We start from the raw sequence: 18,701 nt of genomic DNA on the forward strand, positions 1-18,701 counted from the left end.
CACACAATTTGCATTACACGGATTAACTATGTACTAGTCGATTTGCTGGAGTAAATGACCTTAATGATTCTCATGGTCATGCTGCCTCCAAAACTGCTCCGGCGGTATATGTGATACGATTATCAAAAGAATTGCCATTAGGGAGATACCAAATTTCTGTGGATGTCATCTAGGCACATGTATGTAATAATTATCACTGGTGCGTCTCAGTGGGCTTCACTTAATATTGACAATTTCTGGGTTTCACCCACACAAACAGACAATTAAATCCGCATTGGTTGAAAGTTTATACTTCTCTAACGCCCCTGAAGAGATCAAGTGTCACATTCGAAGTTCTGATGTAGTTTTAGGAGATCTTTCCCATGCAGTCTTTGAATTACGAACCCAATATTCCTGCAAAACAGTTCACGTTCTCATTGCATCACACAATGTTACACAACTGACCTTTTCTTAGGGCGTTCTCATTTTTATAAAGAATGCACGATATGGATTATCGTAGTTCGTATTTCGGTATCCTGTCGTGTGTTGCCCACTGCCGCGTGGTTTACCTGTTCTAGCGCTAGTGCGCTACAGTTTCGTTATACGCAGTGACCAGCTACAAATAAGCATTAGCCGCTTTTGTGACGAAAATAAAAGTGGGGCCTAATTACATCTTACACAGCTATCTAACATCCACGCTGTATTGACTAGAAATGTGATAGTTGCCGGATGTGTGCGCTCGTGTGTGGGAAAGTGAAAGTAACGCAAAGAAAATGCGACATGACACGGAAAAGAAATATAGTATTGTGCTTGGGTGGTGCTCTATCGTTTTCAGCAGGGCTACATACATTCGAGTGATTTGTTTCAAATGAGTGAAACATCTGAAAAAATGACAGTTGGATGTGCTAAAGCTACGAAGCGGGTTATGCAGTACAGTGAAATAACTTAATATATAGTGTACGCGTTGCTCCAAGCATGGCTATTTACGATAATAAACACTGGCTACTGTCTCATATACGAAACTCCTTCATAATATCCGATGATACAGGTATGTAAATCAGCAGCCTGTTTCTTTAGTATGAGTTAGCAATTATTGCGACAGAATACGCAACGATTTTGCCCTCTAGCCTTTCGCTCCTGACTTTCGGGTACCGGCTTGGTTGTGAAATTTATATTGAAACTGAGTTCCTCTAAGTACGTTAAAAGTGGAAATGTCAGAGTATGCTATGTCTGAACATTGATCGATAAAATTAACTGCGAACAAATGTCTGAAGTATATGAAATTGCTGATTGTGTGACAAGTCATATGCACTGCTGTAAAGTTGAAAAATTCAACTTTTAAAGACGGTTGTACTTAATAACTGAAGGGAATGTTTCCAGTTTAATATCGTAATTATTTGTCATTCATATTCCTGAAAAAGCAGCAGCTCAGGCAGATGAGGGGGAACAAAAAAAAAAAAAAAAATACCACCATTGTATGTAGTTAACGGTTGGTTTGTTGTGATGAGTTTACACAATTGTATGTGTTATACTACTTCCAAGTGTTTTTGTGTAATTAAAGTGCTGTGTAAATTAGTAAAAGAACACACAGTAGATATGACTTCATAGGTAGAGCGACTGTAATTTCAGTAAGAAGAAACTATGGGGAAGGGCAGTAATTTTGACTGATTCTTGAAGACAATTATATGTTGATGTTGAAATAGGAACCTTTATATTTGATTGTTGTTATCCATCCTTGGGCAATATAAATCGGGTGTATGACTAAAATATGTACACCTAGGTTAAATACATAAAAATACATTGATACAAATTTTATTTTGTTGTGTAGATAATTTACCAAAGCAAATATTCGTCTAGGTAGGTAACATATGATTTTGGCTAATCCTCAACAGTAATTGGAGATCTTTTTCAATAAATAGTCTTTTCCACAAGTACACAGCTCAAAAGTATACATATACAATGTGTACATATGATATAGATATTCATCAGTGGGCCTGTATACATACAATATTTCTTGAGTAGTATTAAATATTTGTATAGTTCCTATTTCTATTGTTCTCTGTGGGAGCTCTTGGCCATAACAATTTATTTTCTAACATTTACATTTGTCTAAATAATTTGCATGTCATTTTATGTAATTGTCAACAGTGTAATAGCCCTCATTTGATAAATAATTTTGCATATTTCCTAAAGGCATGCAGTTTTTTGTCTTTGGCCTGTTGTAGAAGGGTGTCATAAATTTATTCCACTGTATAAACTATTTTGGGTTTTAAATGTTTTTTTCATTTGAACATGATGACTGTAAGTGTTCCCACATTCATGTACTTGCTTGTTTGATGGGTACTGGTTATTGTTTTTACTTACATAAGTTTCTGATTTATAAATAAGGAACTGTGAGGATTCCCAAAATAATGAAAAAGTCAGTGCAGTGATGAACTCTCCTCATTTTTGTTATGAATCCCCATAACTGTTTTTACAATTTGGTTGAGCCTGATTATCTAATGGAAAAGTGTGTGCATGGTTGAGCACAGATTTTTTTTTTTCAGTGTGCCTTGAACCCAGCCTTCACCTTTCAGTGATGAGAAGATTCACTAGGAACGACATGTGGTTTGGATTCCACATTAAACTGTAGGTCCTTTATCCCTTAAGATTACTGAGGTTGGTGAAGGACATGTAACACTCCGAAGTGGCATTCAGTTGAAAGAATTGCATCAGGCCACTGAGACACACAATTATTATTATTGTAACTTGATGATCGATTGGGTGTTCTGAGCATTTATTCCCCCACAAGATTATGCCATAAGTCTCTGCAGCATACTGAAAAATGCAAGGTTGGGGGAGGGAGGAGGGGGGGGGGCGGTTCCAAAATGTAACTTTTACCAAATGGACATCCGGGCTACTGCGTGACAGTGTCTTGTTGTCCCACCCCCCTCCAACCCCTGCAAACTTGGTTGTGGGGATGTGTTGATGGATTGACAGACTGATATGTAGCATAGCCCAAGGTGTGCCTTAGAATGGAAGATGATAAATTTTTTTGTGTGTGAATTTGAAATAAAGGTTGCGGTAACAGACCTATAACATAGCCTGATGTAAACATTTGCACCAGTTTAACGTACTTTTGGCTATAAAACTCCAAAATACATTTAGAAGCCATATACTAAAATTCTGACAAGTCTCGGAACTAGTATTTTGATGCACATGGTGTATATATCTCGTACAGAAACCATGAAATCTTCAATATTCGGAGGGGGGGGGGGGACAGGAGGTCTACTAAATAAGTCACTCTCGTATGCAAAAAGTGGGTATACATTGTTCTTGCACATGTGATGCTTCACACGGACTTTATTATTTGGAATGTGTATCATACTGTTGCAATTTGCTTTCCCATTATTGTAATATATTCCTAGAAATTTTGATTTACATGCTATAACATCATCATTCTCTCTTTGATTGATATTCTTGGACATTCTGTTTATATAGAAATTAATGCCGTTTTTTAGAGACAGCTTATTGTTTTGTGTCCACCTGCACATTTGCATGAGTGAGTTTCATAGGCCCTAGGCTTTAATATGTCCATTAACTTGTTCTTAATCAGAATATTACTGTGATCAGCAAATAGTGTTATTTCTTTCTGCTTTACACTTAAAGTAAAATAGTTCAGGGTTACAACCGTGTTGTATAATGTGGTGCATTTTGCTTGAGAAATCTCGATCCATTGTACTCTTACTTTTTGGGTGTATATGAAATCATTTACTTCTTACTCCCATTATTCCAAATGTTCTCATTCTGTTTAATACCTCTTTGTGGTCTACTGTTTCAAAGGCTCTGTCAGAGCAAGGAAGATGCCAGTTGCATGATATCCTTTGCCCAGTGTCTCAAAAACATTCTTGAATTGAGATATTGATGATCCTACACTTTTCTTAGGCTTAAATCCAAACTTTTCTTTGCCTAGAAGATTGTACTTCTTTAAATAGCTAATGAGTATATTTTTCATCGTAGTTTCCAATACTATGAAATATGATATGAGTAATGAGATGGAAAATGATGTAATGTGATGGATCTACGTTTTTATATATTTTCTGGGTCACCTTTCTTATGAAGAAACACAACTTTAGCATGTTTTAGGAACGCTAGGAAGCAAACTGTGGTGAAAGATTCATTCCTAATGTGCACCAAGGATTTGTTATAACATCTATACACCTTAACAAGTGCACAAACACATTAGCTAAATCTGCTGATGTGTTATGTTTAGCTTACACACACACATTGCCAAGCCAAGTTCTTCCATGGTGAAGATGTGCAAAAACATTAAGTTAGCTGTGTAGTTTAGTGTTACTACAGACTGTAGTTTCACACACTTCCATTGTAGCTTAGTAATTATTGTGATGAAGGATTTGTTTACAAAATTTTCAAGTTTATTTTGATAACACATTGTGCTTCCATTATGCTAAATTCGTATGTCTACATGTGCTTTTAATTTGGCTTATTAAATTCTGCCTTCTGCAAAAAAATAATGTATTTCTTTTTTCTGTTTACCCAAACATGTTTTGATACCCATGTGTCATCTGTGGATCTTGGTAACAACAATTTTGTGTTTTGGTTTATTGCATTTTGTGGTCCATCTAGTAATGTCTCGAGCTGCTCCCATTTTGTTTTCAGCATTTTGTATAATTCTGTTGTTTACAGTCATTTTTGCAGTTATTAATAATTTCCTTTTTTTTATATGTGAGAGAAGTTCAAGAAATTTGGATCTCAGTGGGTGTTTTTTTGTGCTGTTGAAGTGCTTTGGCATTTAGGATTTTGAATGAGAAGTTCTCATTTGTGTTGGTTTCTAAAATCACACCTTCCCACATTTCATTGAATAAATGTTTAGCATATTCAAACCTTTTTTGTCTCAGAGAAAATACTTCCATATGTCAGCCATTTAGTTGCATTTCCTCCTGGTAGTTAAGGGTGGTAAGCTGCCTCGAGTGGTCTGACAGACCCAGGTTATGTATAACTGCATTGCAACTTTCTTTCTCTAGCCTACATCAGTTAATATATGGTCAGTGATTAATGCAGTGCATTTGGTTATCTGTGGGGTGGTGTAAATCATTCAATAACAGTCTAGGATATTGAAGAAAGTGTTCCAAAATCAGCTGGATTTGTTGTGTTAATGTCTCCATAAACAACAATTTTGCCCTTTCAATTAGAAATTATGTCCAGGATCTAGATTAATTTATCAATGAAATTACTGATATCAACACTAAGACAACAATAAATACATATTATTGTTAATATTTTTCTGAGATCTGCAGCTGGTATCTCATATTTTTCACTTAATGAAATTACAAGAACTAAGAATTCAGAATACTCTGCTTGATGTGACACCATGTAGAAGAAACATTTCTTACCTAATTGTAATATCATGTTATTGCAGTATATTTGGGAGAAAGAAGGATAAGGCAAGTTTCACATTACACTGCTGTAATCAGATCCAAAGTAACTGTCTCCTTTGTAGTGGTAGAGGACCATCTTTCACTGTCACCTTAGCAAGAAATAAGTCACCATTCTCTCTCTCTCTCTCTCTCTCTCTCTCTCTCTCTCTCTCTCTCTCTCTCTCTCTCTCAGTGTAAAGTTTTTTTTGTTATTATGTATCTAGTTTAATATATGTGGACTCAAATCCATTTACACCTTATGTCAATAGTTAATGAATTACTCGTCATTTTAGGATACTTATCAGAAAGCAACTCATGTGTCATATCTGGGTAAAGTAGCAACTCTTCCCATGTGCCTCGAAAATGAAACTTGAATGATTAATTTTGCTAACTGCTTTTATAAATTCCACAGAAAATAGATGGCTTGATATTTTGTATTCTGCAGCAAATGGAAATGGTAGGCCAAATTATTATAATGGCACGGGGATAAGCAGACACTGAAGCTATGTTATAGGTGCCCATGTTTCTTTGCCAACATAATTTCACTTCTGTTCACACATAAAATGTGTAATTTTCTTTTCCAAGGTAGGAGACATATTTAGGTAACTAGGAAAAATGTTATAAGCACATTTCGTTACTTCACATCTGATAGCTTAAAATCTCATGTCAATTGAATCTTCTGTTGTTATTTGGTACAACAATTTCATATTTATAAATAAAAAGCACAAAACACGGATGTTCTATAGTATTTGACTTTTCCCTTACAGACAACAACAATAATGGAGGAGGATACAGTACTCCTGAACATGGTAGCATTTACTTTGTTTTTGCATCTCACTTTCCATGTATACTATCTTTTTCAGTAACCATGTATTGTCTGGTGATAGCATTGCAAGCTGAAAACTAGCTAAATAAATAAATACTGTAGAACATCCAAATATATGCTTATCATTTGTAAAAATTAATGTTTTATTACAAACTGTCAGTATTTTATAGTTAGAAAAAGAAAATTTAGTATTTTCTTAGTTTTATATGGTTTAAAAATGTAGTAGACCTGAAGTAATATTTAATGACATTACAATCCACTAAATAACAAAACATTCCTGACAGATTAAAATTGTGTATTGGATTGTGGCTTGAATCAGGACCCTGGCAAGTTATGGGCTAAGGGCAGTTTTCTTACTGATTAACATATCCAGACATGATGCACAATCTGCTAGTTTTATCTCTACTTTTCTCTTGTTACCAAATTTTAAGGAATCTCGCATCCACATGTTGTACTATCCCTCCCAGGGTTAACCACAGAGCACTATGGGAGACCAATATTGTACTTAGTGCGCCTGACCTGCATATTGTTTACTTGGAGCATCAAATGAAATTCAAAGTGTGAGGTAATGAAGTCACACATATTGTTAAACATTAACAGCAACAACAAGAAATGGTAAACCGAGCGAGGTGGCGCAGTGGTTAGACACTGGACTCGCATTCGGGAGGACGACGATTCAATCCCGCGTCCGGCCATCCAGATTTAGGTTTTCCGTGATTTCCCTAAATCGGTCCAGGCAAATGCCGGGATGGTTCCTCTGAAAGGGTACGGCCGACTTCCTTCTCCATCCTTCCCTAATCCGATGAGACCAGTGACCTCGCTGTCTGGTCTCCTTCCCCAAAACAACCCCCAACAAGAAATGGTGACTTGGAAAATTACTATCTTTAAATCATACATGGTGAGACAGCTAAGACGTGCCATCCAAAATGTATCAAGAGTGAGCAAATATAGTGAGGTGCACCTTTTGCTCTGTTATAATGTACAATGTGACAAATTTGTTGATTTGCACAAGTGAATTGTAAGGTTCATAGCTGCTAAAATATGACAAGGATATTTCCTTAATTTTTTGGTATAACTATCTACTTGCATTTGAAAGAGTCTTCCAAGTGGACTTCAGTGACACAACATGTGAGGAACTTGATTGAATACTAACAAGATAACAGCACCCCAAACCAGTAGATCCCATAAGTGTCTGCCCTACCATTCTAAATGTTAGCAAACATTTGTTTTGGGTATTACACAGACACTTAAACATTGCAGTTTCAGATGGGGAGGGGGCAATTGTGAGGGGGGGGGGGGGGGATGGTATGAGCTTTGGTTGTATAAGGTACAGGTAAAAGTTGGATCTGAACTGTCATATTTAAGACACTGCTAATCTTAGCTAAAATTGCGCTGTAACCATTACTGAAAGCTATGCGTACTCAATTAATTTTGCTTTGTGTTGCTCATTGTTTTCTTATTTTGAAATGAGTGAAGAGACTAATTCTGGTCCATGATGAGGTTTTAGTATGACCCTAACAACACCAGAAGGGGTTGATGATCCCTATGACCATTATGTCTGTCTTGCTTTTGCAGGAGTACAGAACACAGACATACACTGTCAACCATATGAGAGGGAGATGGGGCTTGTTGCCCTGCTCCACACGTCTCCCTTCCATTGGTCTTGGTTATCATTCAATTATATTTGGAGATGATTACCACAGTATAGTGTTTGCATTCTATGGTTTGTGTATTTATTGTTATGATTGTCATATCAAGTGGTCAGTATATTGACTTGTGCATTGAACACACTATAAATCGTTCCCAGGTAGACAATCGTGTAATTTAATTTCTGATGGACAGGTGCATTTTATGCAACATTTCATGTAAGTAGGACTCATCATTGTTTCCTTGTATTACCCAGCAAAATTAACTGGTTATCAGCCAGGGTGACAGCACCATCATGTTTCTTGTAGTTTGGTCTCTTTATGCCCCAAACAAACCAACCAACCAACCAACCAACACATTTAAGCCCGAGATGGAAGGAGGGGAAGTAGTAATAGCATATACTCCAGTATTCTTGGAGGTGGAATGCTTTCACATGCTACATGTCTGTAGTGAAGGAAGTGCCCATTTAGGTAAAGAACAGAAACAGGAAATACAGTATCTCTCACCTTAGCTGCTCGCAATGCTTTGTGGCAGTATCTGTAAAACTACTGTCCCTATTGGTGTCACTATTCACCACAGCTATATCTGTTGATTTGTCATCTGCTGTTTCAGTCACAGGTAATAAATAATGCTGACTCTTTGTCCAAATCCATGCCAACTGATTTTATTATATTTTCCTTGTCTGTCAAAGTATCTGCCCTCTAGCCATAATTCACACATTTTCAGCATGATGCACAGTCTTTCGAGTCTTATAATGTCACAACTGTGAAACGTAATGTCACAGCAGCAGAATCAAACTGTGCGTGTGTTCTAGAGATTAGAGTTTTCGGCTAGTAATGCCGAGATACTGTGTCTGGTTTGCAGTAACCACCTAAAATTTGTCTGTGCTGGAAAGGACAGGAAGTAAGTTTCCACAGCCCTATGAGACAAATGGAAAAGCTGCTTGGATATATAAGCAACAAAGTTGACACATAAGTTGCTGAAGTAGCATTTTACATTGAAAAGCTTGCACTAGGGCTAAATGGCACACGACAGTTAATTATTAGCAACAAAAGTGTCAGCCATCATATTTTTGGGCTACAGAGCTAGATGCCTGACATATTATGACTATAGATCTTATTCTGTGCAAGACTGACTATGATCTAATTCTCCACAAGACTCCAGACCTGTTCTATAAGATTCAGGTCTGCGTAGTATGGCTCGAGCAGCAGGGGAACTGTTTTTGTGGAAAATTTTGTCAGTGGAATAAAGAGGGGAAGGTCGATGCTCCTTAATTAATGTCAGAAGTTTGGCTGTCCTTGCCTGTACATGTTTTTAATTTTTCTCTGTCCATTTCTACACGATAGTCTGAAGTTTTCCTCTTATGGGCAGAACACGGAATGAAATTCTGTATCCGCAACAGTGATGTGTTGCTTGTTGTTTGACAGTACACTTCACATGGGTCACCTTGCAACATTTATTCACTGTATAGTGTGTATGAGTCCACAGTTCATCCAAATAAACTGCTGGTCACTTTCATTAATTTTCCCAAAAAAAAAAAAATACCCTTAATGTAGTATATGTTTTCTTTAAGTGCGTTCTCTTGTCCACACATTATGACTTGTTCATTCTGTGCGACAAAAGGTTTGAAGCTTTTGCAAATTTTGTATTTCGTTGTATTGTTCATAATACTGCAGAAATTTCTGTGTAATAACACATTTATCTATATCATCAATGAAATGTTTATTGTGTGCATTTCATTTATTCTGCTTCGGAGCAGATAGGTCCTACTTGGATTCTGCTTCGCTCAGCATTTCCTCTCTCCTTCCATAATTTGCACACCATTGACTTACATTTGCCTGCACCTCCTGTTTTCTCCTTCTCGTTCCGTCAGCGAAATTAACGACATTTACAAGAGATTCTCACAGCTTCCTGAGAAAGTATGTTACCTTATCCGTTTCCTTGATCACTTTTTGTGCTCACTCTGGGTGGAGAAATGAGTGGTAGTGTCAATTGGAACATGACTGTACCCCTTCGTACGAACCAAGTTAGTTCTCACAAGTTCATTATGCCGAGTAATGGATTGTGTGTATTTCTGTGTTGGTGAATTTTTGTGTGTAAACAGTGCTCTTCATATATTGTGGTGTGGCACAGAGAACATACGGTTACATTTTGATTTTGTGTGCCACTAATTTGGTCAATATGAAAATAGAGAATAGTGGTTTTGGAGTTATGACACACCATGAGTGGTTTTTGTGTAATGTATGCAGCTGAGTGGTGATAGGCCGAGGCAGAGTAATAAGAGTTTGGTACAATTTTTTCAGTTCAGGAGGAAAGTACATTTGGCTACCTGAAATAAATACTTATTAATTGCATTCACAGTGATTGCACCACAAGTCAACAATCATATAGTCAACTGCCTACACAGAGCATTGTTTTCAGTCAATAAGCTGTACATTTGAAAGGGACAAGGAGTGATAAATTAGTATGTATGTGACCAAGACCAGGCTGATGCTAACTTGGGGGTTTAGTAAAATTAAGCACTTTATCCAAACAGCAGCTCCCTGTGTGGTGTATCTGCCAGAACAATGCTACTTTGGTGTCAGTACAGCCTGTGGGTAAAGCAGAGGGTAGATTTTTGGCCAATCATGGAGGTAGCTCGCACTTGGAATCCATTTATTTAAATTTGCAGGGCTACATAACAAGATTGTTGAATAATTACTGTGAACTTTTTGACTGGATGAATTATTATGTATGTCTGTGAGTGTGGTGCAGCATGAACAATACACTGGATGGTAGAAGGAGAACATATGTGGCATATGGGTAAAGGAAATGAAGCAAGAACCATCACAACATTTAATTTAAATAATGTGGAAGAAAGAAGACTGGGTGAAGGATTTGGGTCAAATCTAAGGAAAGAAGACAACATAGTGGGATATGCATAGAGAGAGAGAGAGAGAGAGAGAGAGAGAGAGAGAGAGAGAGAGTGTGTGTGTGTGTGTGTGTGTGTGTGTGTGTGTGTGTGTGTGTGTGTGTGTAGAGGTCTGGAGCTAGATGCATGGATAAGGTGCCTACCAGATTCAGAATCATTGCATCAAAATAGCAGCAATGGGAGGGATCGAAGTAGGCACTGGTGCAGAGAAGTAACATTTGACTAAGTAAATCAGTCATTGTTAGATTAATATCTAATACAACAAATTTGTACTTCTTTAAAATTGAAAGGTTTTGGCAACAATATGTTTAACTCGAAAAGAATTAAGGAAATTGAAGAAAATAATTGAGAAAAATCTGGAATTTCTAATAAGCCATGGGGAAGTGAGAGAGTAGGTATGTGCTGTAAATGTTGTGACGTTGGAGTAAAATGAGGAAGACAGTGCAGAGGGTAGTGTAGCTTCTGATGATACTGAAACAAATGTGCAGTGAAAATATATTGGTAATAGAGACCATGGAAAATAACAGTATGAAATTATTGTTGATTGCAGTGTGTGGAGAATTTAGAGAAAATTTTATTAAAGTTCAGAGAGGCGGGAAGTTGTAAAGGGATTGGAGATAGTTTCACTAAAATTTATAGAGAGGAAGAGTACCAGATATTGACAAAGGGTAGCAGGAAATGAGCAGAAAGACAGAAGACATTCTCAGTCTGCATGAGAAGTAGTAACATGATCGCAGCAAGGAAGTGACTAATGTAATGTCTCTTGTACCAGAAGAGGCGGAATGTTTGGATTTAAAAAGAAACAGAAAACCTAATGAGGTAGTTAACCATAAGTCCTTAAAACTAGATAAGCGAATTATAAATATTGAAAAGTCGCAAGATGATTTAACTGTAAAACCTAATGGTGAAAATTCTGTCATCAAACAGTGAATGAGGTGCCTAACATGAAAGGTGCTATCAACCTGAGTTTAACAAATAAATATATCAGAACAATAAATGTTTATGTTTAAGAAATTAATTGGTTAGTTATTTACATGTTCCATCATCCATAATTTCTAATTCTTGCTATGATATGGAATAAATCAGTTTTACCATTCTAGTACTCATTCTCAGCAGAAAATATGGTAACCATTTACATAACACATTATTTTTTTATCCTCCAAATTTCAGGGTTTTTTAAGCAAGGAAAGAAGTAAATTGGAGAAAGCTGGTGGTGATGGTGAAGGCCGTTGTTTAAAGATGAGCAAATTACATTATTTGTTGACAAAGGGAATGTGTTCACTAATTTGTTGCTTTGTGTATAAGGCTACTGAAGTATCACTGTATAGTGACAGCAGTTTACAAACTGATCACAATGTAGTAGATTGTTGTGAGGTAAAATACGATCCATGACAGAACAAGGCGATGGTAGTAAAATAGATATATGGGAAAATGCTGAGAAAGCTCTCCAGGTAAAGGTGAAACTTTAGGTGCATGTATGTAGAGTAAGATGCCCTGAGACTTCAGTTTTTAGTGTGCATGCGTGTGCATGTGCGCATGCGCAACAAAGGTCTTAACAGCTGAAAGCTATAATTGTTAGACTCGATTTTGTTGTGGCTATCTGTGATTCAGCATCTCTGCTATATGATGAGTAGCAACTTTCCTTCTCATAAGAGGATGAGCATTGTTGTTGATGGCATAGTAAGGGATTTGACAAGAGGTATTTTGATGCAGCGAGTAGAACGTGTAGAGGAAAATAAAGGTATTTTGAGTATCGTTTATTTCAAAGTATGCATTGGTGGTAAAATTTGTAGATATCTCTTTGTTGTTTGTAATGAGTGTCTTTGTGATGGTTTGTTTAGCATTGTAAATCCGCAGTTTTAGATAAAATATATGTTTTGTAATGTTATTTGGAACTTTATATTTCACAAAGACTTATTGATTGGCATGTGACCAGATCTGTGATTAGTAGCTGTAAAAGGTTAAGAAAAATGTACAGTATTTAAAATGAGATAAAATTAAATTGTTCCATTGAAATTGCATAGAAAATTTGAAAAAATAGATGCATTATAAAAAAACTATCAAATCTGGTAAATGTTGTTTGACCAGAGAGTGCTGCCAATACGTTTAATTTGCAAAGTAACTTAGAAGATTTTACATGGCATTGAGTGTTGAAGTGAGTGATGTTTAAGTAGTCTGTGTAAGATTCTAATTTATTTTACTTATTTATCAAGTTCCTCCTCCTGGGGACTTCAGCTAGAAGTACATGGGTGGCATCTGCGAGGACCTGAGCTGAGCCTGACATTGCTTCCACTTAGTTTTGTCAGGCTCCTTCTTTATCCCTCTCTGTCGGCCTCCCTTGGCCAACTCTTGCTTTTTCGACCCCAACGGTATTAGGTTTGAGGCCCGAGGGTGTCTTTCCAATTCCCTTATTCCTACTTCTAACCCAACTCCTGTGGGGAGCCCACTCCTTAATAAAAGCCAGCAATCCTGGAAGCTGTGAGGGTAACACCACAGATTGGATGAGAGGCCAGCACCCTCTCTTCGTAAAAAATTAAACATGCTTCCAAGACCACAAGTAAGCCTCGGAACATTACTGACAAAAATAGATTATGTCAGTGGCAAAGAAACAGTATACGATTTGGAACGTGGAATGTAAGGAGTCTGTACAAGACAGGAGCTGCAATCAGTGTTGTCAAAGAAATTCAGAGGTACGAACTAGACCTAGTTGCACTGCAAGAAATCCGGTGGGAGGATGCTGGCAACATTGATGTTGAAAACTATACTATTCTTTATGGAGCCTGTGAACAAGGTCATCTGTTAGGCACTGGTTTTTGCATCAGTAAGACTTTGACCACTAATGTTTCAGAGTTCATTTCAGTCAGCCCAAGAATACCTGTTCTAACACTGGACGTAAAGCATATTAAGGCAGACTTTTGTGAACTGTCACGCTCCCACGGAGGAGAGCAAAAGTGAAGTGAAAGATGAGTTCTATGCACAGCTAGAGGCAGTGATGGATGCTATACCAAATGGTCACCTGAGGATCCTCCTTGGTGATATGAATGCCAAGGTTGGGAAAGAACAAATATCAAGACACAACAGGAAGGCACAGTCTACACAACCTAAGCAATGACAATGGGGTTAGGTTCATCAGCTTCGCTAAATCATTAGGGTTGTTCATATCCAGCACAAACTTCCAGCGGAAAAACGTACATAGAGGCCCTGGGTGTCACCAGATGGGAGAACTATAAATCAAGTAGACCATGTTGCCATTGATCTCAGAGCCAAGAGATGTGTGTTCGACATTAAGACAATGCGGGGTGCCGAAGGTGGGAATGATCATTTCCTGGTCAGAGGCCTTTTAAACATACAGTGTAAAGGAAGAACGGGTCCTAAGTTAAAAAGAGTGGAAAGGTACCATGCGGAGAAACTAAAAGATGAAGCAACAAAGACCGGATACCAGGTGCAACTTAGCAACCACTTTGAAGCACTCAGTGAAATGGACGAGAATCAGGACCTTGAACTAATATGGAGAAACATCCAGAGCTCAGTTAGGGATACAGCAAAGAAAACACTAATGGGAAACACAGTGGGAAAGATGATCTGGTTTGGAAAGGAATGTGCAGATGCCCTGTAAAGGAGGAAGGAAGCCAGGAGCAAGTTGCTGAAGGGGACAAATCTGGCACAGGGCAAAGCACAATTTGAGGAGGTCCGAAAGACTACACAAGCAACTCTGAGAAGAGCAAAGAGGAAATACATAAGGGATATCATCATTGAAGCAGAAACAGACTTCAGAGGACCAAAGACTAAGGAAATGTTTCTGTAGGTGAAGTACCTCTGCAAATGTCACCAGGTCAAGCAGAAATTTGTCAAAGATTCCCATGATAAGATCCTGACGAACGATAGTGACATAGCTGAGAGATGGAAAGAGCACTTTTGGCAGCTGCTAAATTATGATGAACCCGAACTGCAGTTTGATTTCCAGTACCCAATTACAGCCAATGCAGATTATCCCCCACCTACTCTGGATGAGGTAAAAACCAGAATCAGACACCTTAAGCAGAATAAGAGTCCAGGTGAACATGGAATACAGGCTGAAATGATCCTGTCAAGAGGAGAAAAACTTGCAGAAAGAATACACCAACTGATACACGCAATATGGACCAAGGAAGAACTAACAGCAGAATGGTAAACAGCTCTGATTTGTCCAATACATAAGAAGGGCGACAAACTGAAATGTGGCAACTATTGAGGAATCGCCCTCCTTAACATCTGCTATAAGATCCTGTCCAATTGACTCATACATAGAATTCAGACAGTGGCAGAATCGGTGATTGAGGAGTACCAGGGAGGTTTCTGGCCAGGACGGTCAACAGTAGATCACATATTCAGCCTCTGGCAGCACACTGAGAAACTGGGTGAACATGGTAAAGATTTGCATAATTTATTTGTTGATTTTAAGAAGGCCTATAATTGCATACATCGCAAGAGCCTGCTCAGCTGTTTTAAGGGAGTTTGGCATGGTAGAGAAGCTCATCAATCTGATAAAGATCTGTCTGAGCGAAACACGTGCAAAGGTGAAGATGGGAAATCACGTAACTGAGGAATTTGAAATTGACAGGACTCAGGCAAGGAGATGGGTTGTCCCCTATCCTGTTCAACTTTGCCCTTGAGAAGATTGTACATGAGACCTTTCAAGAGAATGAAGGGATTGAAATTGAAGGAAAGAGGCTGGCATACTTAGCCTATGCAGGCATCTGTTTTCTCTCTAGGTCGGAAGAGGAGTTGGAGCAAATGTCCAAAGCACTAAGGAGGCTGCCAGCAGATTTGAGCTAAACATAAATGAAGCCAAGACAGAGTACCTCATTATGATGCGTGGTCATTGTCAGACTGCTGTTCATCTACAATCACTGGAGGTTGGGGACCAGTCCTGCAAGAGAGTGCATGAATTGAAATACCTAGGGGCACTTTTCACTGAGAACTCGTCATGTGAGGCAGAGATCAGTACCAGAATTGAAGCAGGAAACCGATCTTACCACAGCCTAGCACAACTGCTTCGGTCCAGATATCTCTCCAGACATTTAAAGATTCGACTGTACAGAATCCTGATCCAGCCTGTTGTTCTATATGGTTGTGAGACATGGAGTATCCGTAAACAGGACTTCCATAAGCTCCTCGTTTTTGAGAGAAAAGTGCTTCAGAAGCTCTTCGGTCCAGTTCTGGATGCAGATACAGGGGAATGGAGGATCAGATACAACCAAGAGCTTGAGGAACTATACCACCAGCCCAACATAGCAGGAACTGTCAAAGCCAAACAAATACAGTGGCCAAACGAATGCAGTGGCCAGCCGTGTGGCCCGGATGGAGGATCACAAATGGCCTCGGAAGCTGCTGGATTGTACACCTACGGGAAAGAGACCTCCAGGGAGACCCAAGAAGCATTGGAGGGATGGCCTCCATGAAGATTTAAACCAAGAATCAATAGATGTGAATAGATGGCGGATAGCTGCAATGGACAGAATACAGTACAGGAGGAAACTTGTAGAAGCTTGCGGTCCACTGGGTCTGATCATGTAGTAGTAGTATTTATCAAGTTCCATGGAACTGTACAACTCAAACCTACTTAATTATGGAATGATTCAGTGCATGGTTTACTGAGGGCTGATTAGAAAATTTATAAACAAAAGTATTAAATAATGAGTTAAACTCAAAAATAGAGCATATATGAATAAATAACACATTACAGAGAAAAGCTGTAAACTACTGCAGTGAAATCCTGCACATAATTGAAGGAGTGTGCCACAAAGAAACCTGTCAACTTGGATTGGACTACTTGAGGTTTATCACTTAGTGTTTTTTCCCCCACCAGTTCTGTTAGAAGCAGCTTAAGGAAATGTTATCCAAGTGTGTATTGTAATTTCCATCCAGTGTTAATTGAATGTGTATTGCTCTTTATTCTGAACAACTCAATATTGTCTACAACAAATCCCATCATGGAATATATAATTACAGGGATGGTGGATTTAGGATTCTGACACACTTGAACAATGGCCCACATGAAGTTCATGAACTGACACCGCAAATCAGTCTGTTGATTAATGTGTGTTTAGCAGTGTGCTAAAATAATGTGTACATTCTAAAGTACATTAAAGACTATAGATACCAAAATATAAAGGTGTTGTATGGTGCTTATTGTTGAGTAGCTCATTGTGGCAATGTGGCAGGGTCAGTTGGCCACAGTATTTGAAAATTGTTTTCCCAAGAAAATAGTTAAACATAATTCCAAGAAAACATATAAAAAACCTTGGCTAACTAAAGGAATAAGAATATCTTGCAACCGTAAAAGAGCACTGTATCTAACAGCAAGAGGGAGTACTGACCCCGAAATTGTTCAATATTATAAAAACTATTGTGCGGTACTAAGAAAAGTTATTAAAAAGTCCAGAAGCATGTGTATCATGTCTGAGATCAGTAACTCTGATAATAAAATTAAAGCAATTTGGAATATTATTGAAAGGGAAACAGGCAATCAAGAGCACAGGAAGACTTTAGTGCCATAAAACTGAATGACAAGTGTACTAACAAACAATCAGAAATTGAAAATATTTTCAATAATGTTGTGTACAGAATCGATGGCATTTCCAGCAAGGTACTTAAAGCTTGTTCCCTACAGATAAGTAGGATTCTCAGCCATGTACATAATAGCTCTTGGGAACAGGGTGTTTTCCCCAATAGACTGAAATATGCCATTGTAAAACCATTGCAAAAAAAGGGGGTACATCGGATGTCAACAACTACCGCCCAATCACTCTTCTGACAGCTCTATCACAAAATATTTGAGAAAGTAATGTATTCAAGAGTAGCCTCCCATATTTGTAAAAATAAAGTACTAACAAAATGTCAGTTTGGGTCAGTTTGGTTATTAGAAAGGCTTTTCAACAGAAAATGCTATATACACTTTCACTGATCAAATATTAAATGCTCTGAATAGCCGGACATCACCCATTGGTATTTTTTGTGATCTCTCAAAGGCCTTTGATTGTGTAAATCGTGGAATTCTTTTAGATAAGCTAAATCATTATGGTTTGAGTGGGGCAGTGCACAAATGGTTTAATTAATACTTAACTGGAAGAATGCAGAAAGTTGAAATAAGTAGTTCATGTAATGTTAAAACAGCTGATTCCTCAACCTGGGGGCTATCAAGTACGGGGTCCCCCAGGGTTCGGTCTTAGGTCCGTTACTGTTCTTGATATACATTAATGACTTACCATTCCACATTGATGAAGATGCAAAGTTCGTTCTTTTTGCTGATGACACAAGTATAGTAATAACATCCAAAAACCAAGAACTAAGTGATGTAATTGTAAATGATGTTTTTTCACAAAATTATTAAGTGGTTCTCAGCAAACGGACTCTCTTTAAATTTTGATAAAACACAGTATATACAGTTCTGTACAGTAAATGGCACAACTCCAGTAATAAATATAGACTTTGAACAGAAGTCTGTAGCTAAGGTAGAATTTTCAAAATTTTTAGGTGTGTCCATTGATGAGAGGTTAAACTGGAAGCAACACATTGATGGTCTGCTGAAACGTCTGAGTTCAGCTACGTATGCTATTAGGGTTATTGCAAATTTCGGTGATAAGAATCTCAGTAAATTATCTTGCTATGCCTACTTTCATTCACTGCTTTTGTATGGCATCATATTCTGGGGTAATTCATCGTTGAGTAGAAAAGTATTCATTGCTCAAAAACGTGTAATCAGATTAATTGCTGGAGCCCACCCACGGTCATCCTGCAGACATCTATTTAAGGATCTAGGGATCCTCACAGTAACCTCTCAGGATATATATTCACTTATGAAATTTGTTGTTAATAATCCAACCCAGTTCAAAAGTGATAGCAGTGTGCATAGCTATAACACCAGGAGAAAGGATGATCT

The 18,701-nt window shown here is 37.9% G+C and overlaps 1 protein-coding gene across 1 annotated transcript in view; it reads left to right on the forward strand.

Annotated features, from left to right (window-relative positions):
- The first annotated feature begins 263 nt into the window (after positions 1 to 263).
- LOC124721288 (target of rapamycin complex 2 subunit MAPKAP1) overlaps positions 264 to 18,701 on the forward strand; it is a 111,998-nt gene continuing 93,560 nt past the window's right edge. The window contains exon 1 of the mRNA XM_047246197.1: positions 264 to 1,027. Coding sequence (XP_047102153.1) covers positions 955 to 1,027 — 73 coding nt within the window. The 5' untranslated portion in view covers positions 264 to 954. The remainder of the gene's footprint in view (positions 1,028 to 18,701) is intronic.

The sequence above is a fragment of the Schistocerca piceifrons genome, chromosome X (genome assembly GCF_021461385.2).
Source record: "Schistocerca piceifrons isolate TAMUIC-IGC-003096 chromosome X, iqSchPice1.1, whole genome shotgun sequence".
In the NCBI taxonomy this organism is placed as follows: domain Eukaryota; kingdom Metazoa; phylum Arthropoda; class Insecta; order Orthoptera; family Acrididae; genus Schistocerca; species Schistocerca piceifrons.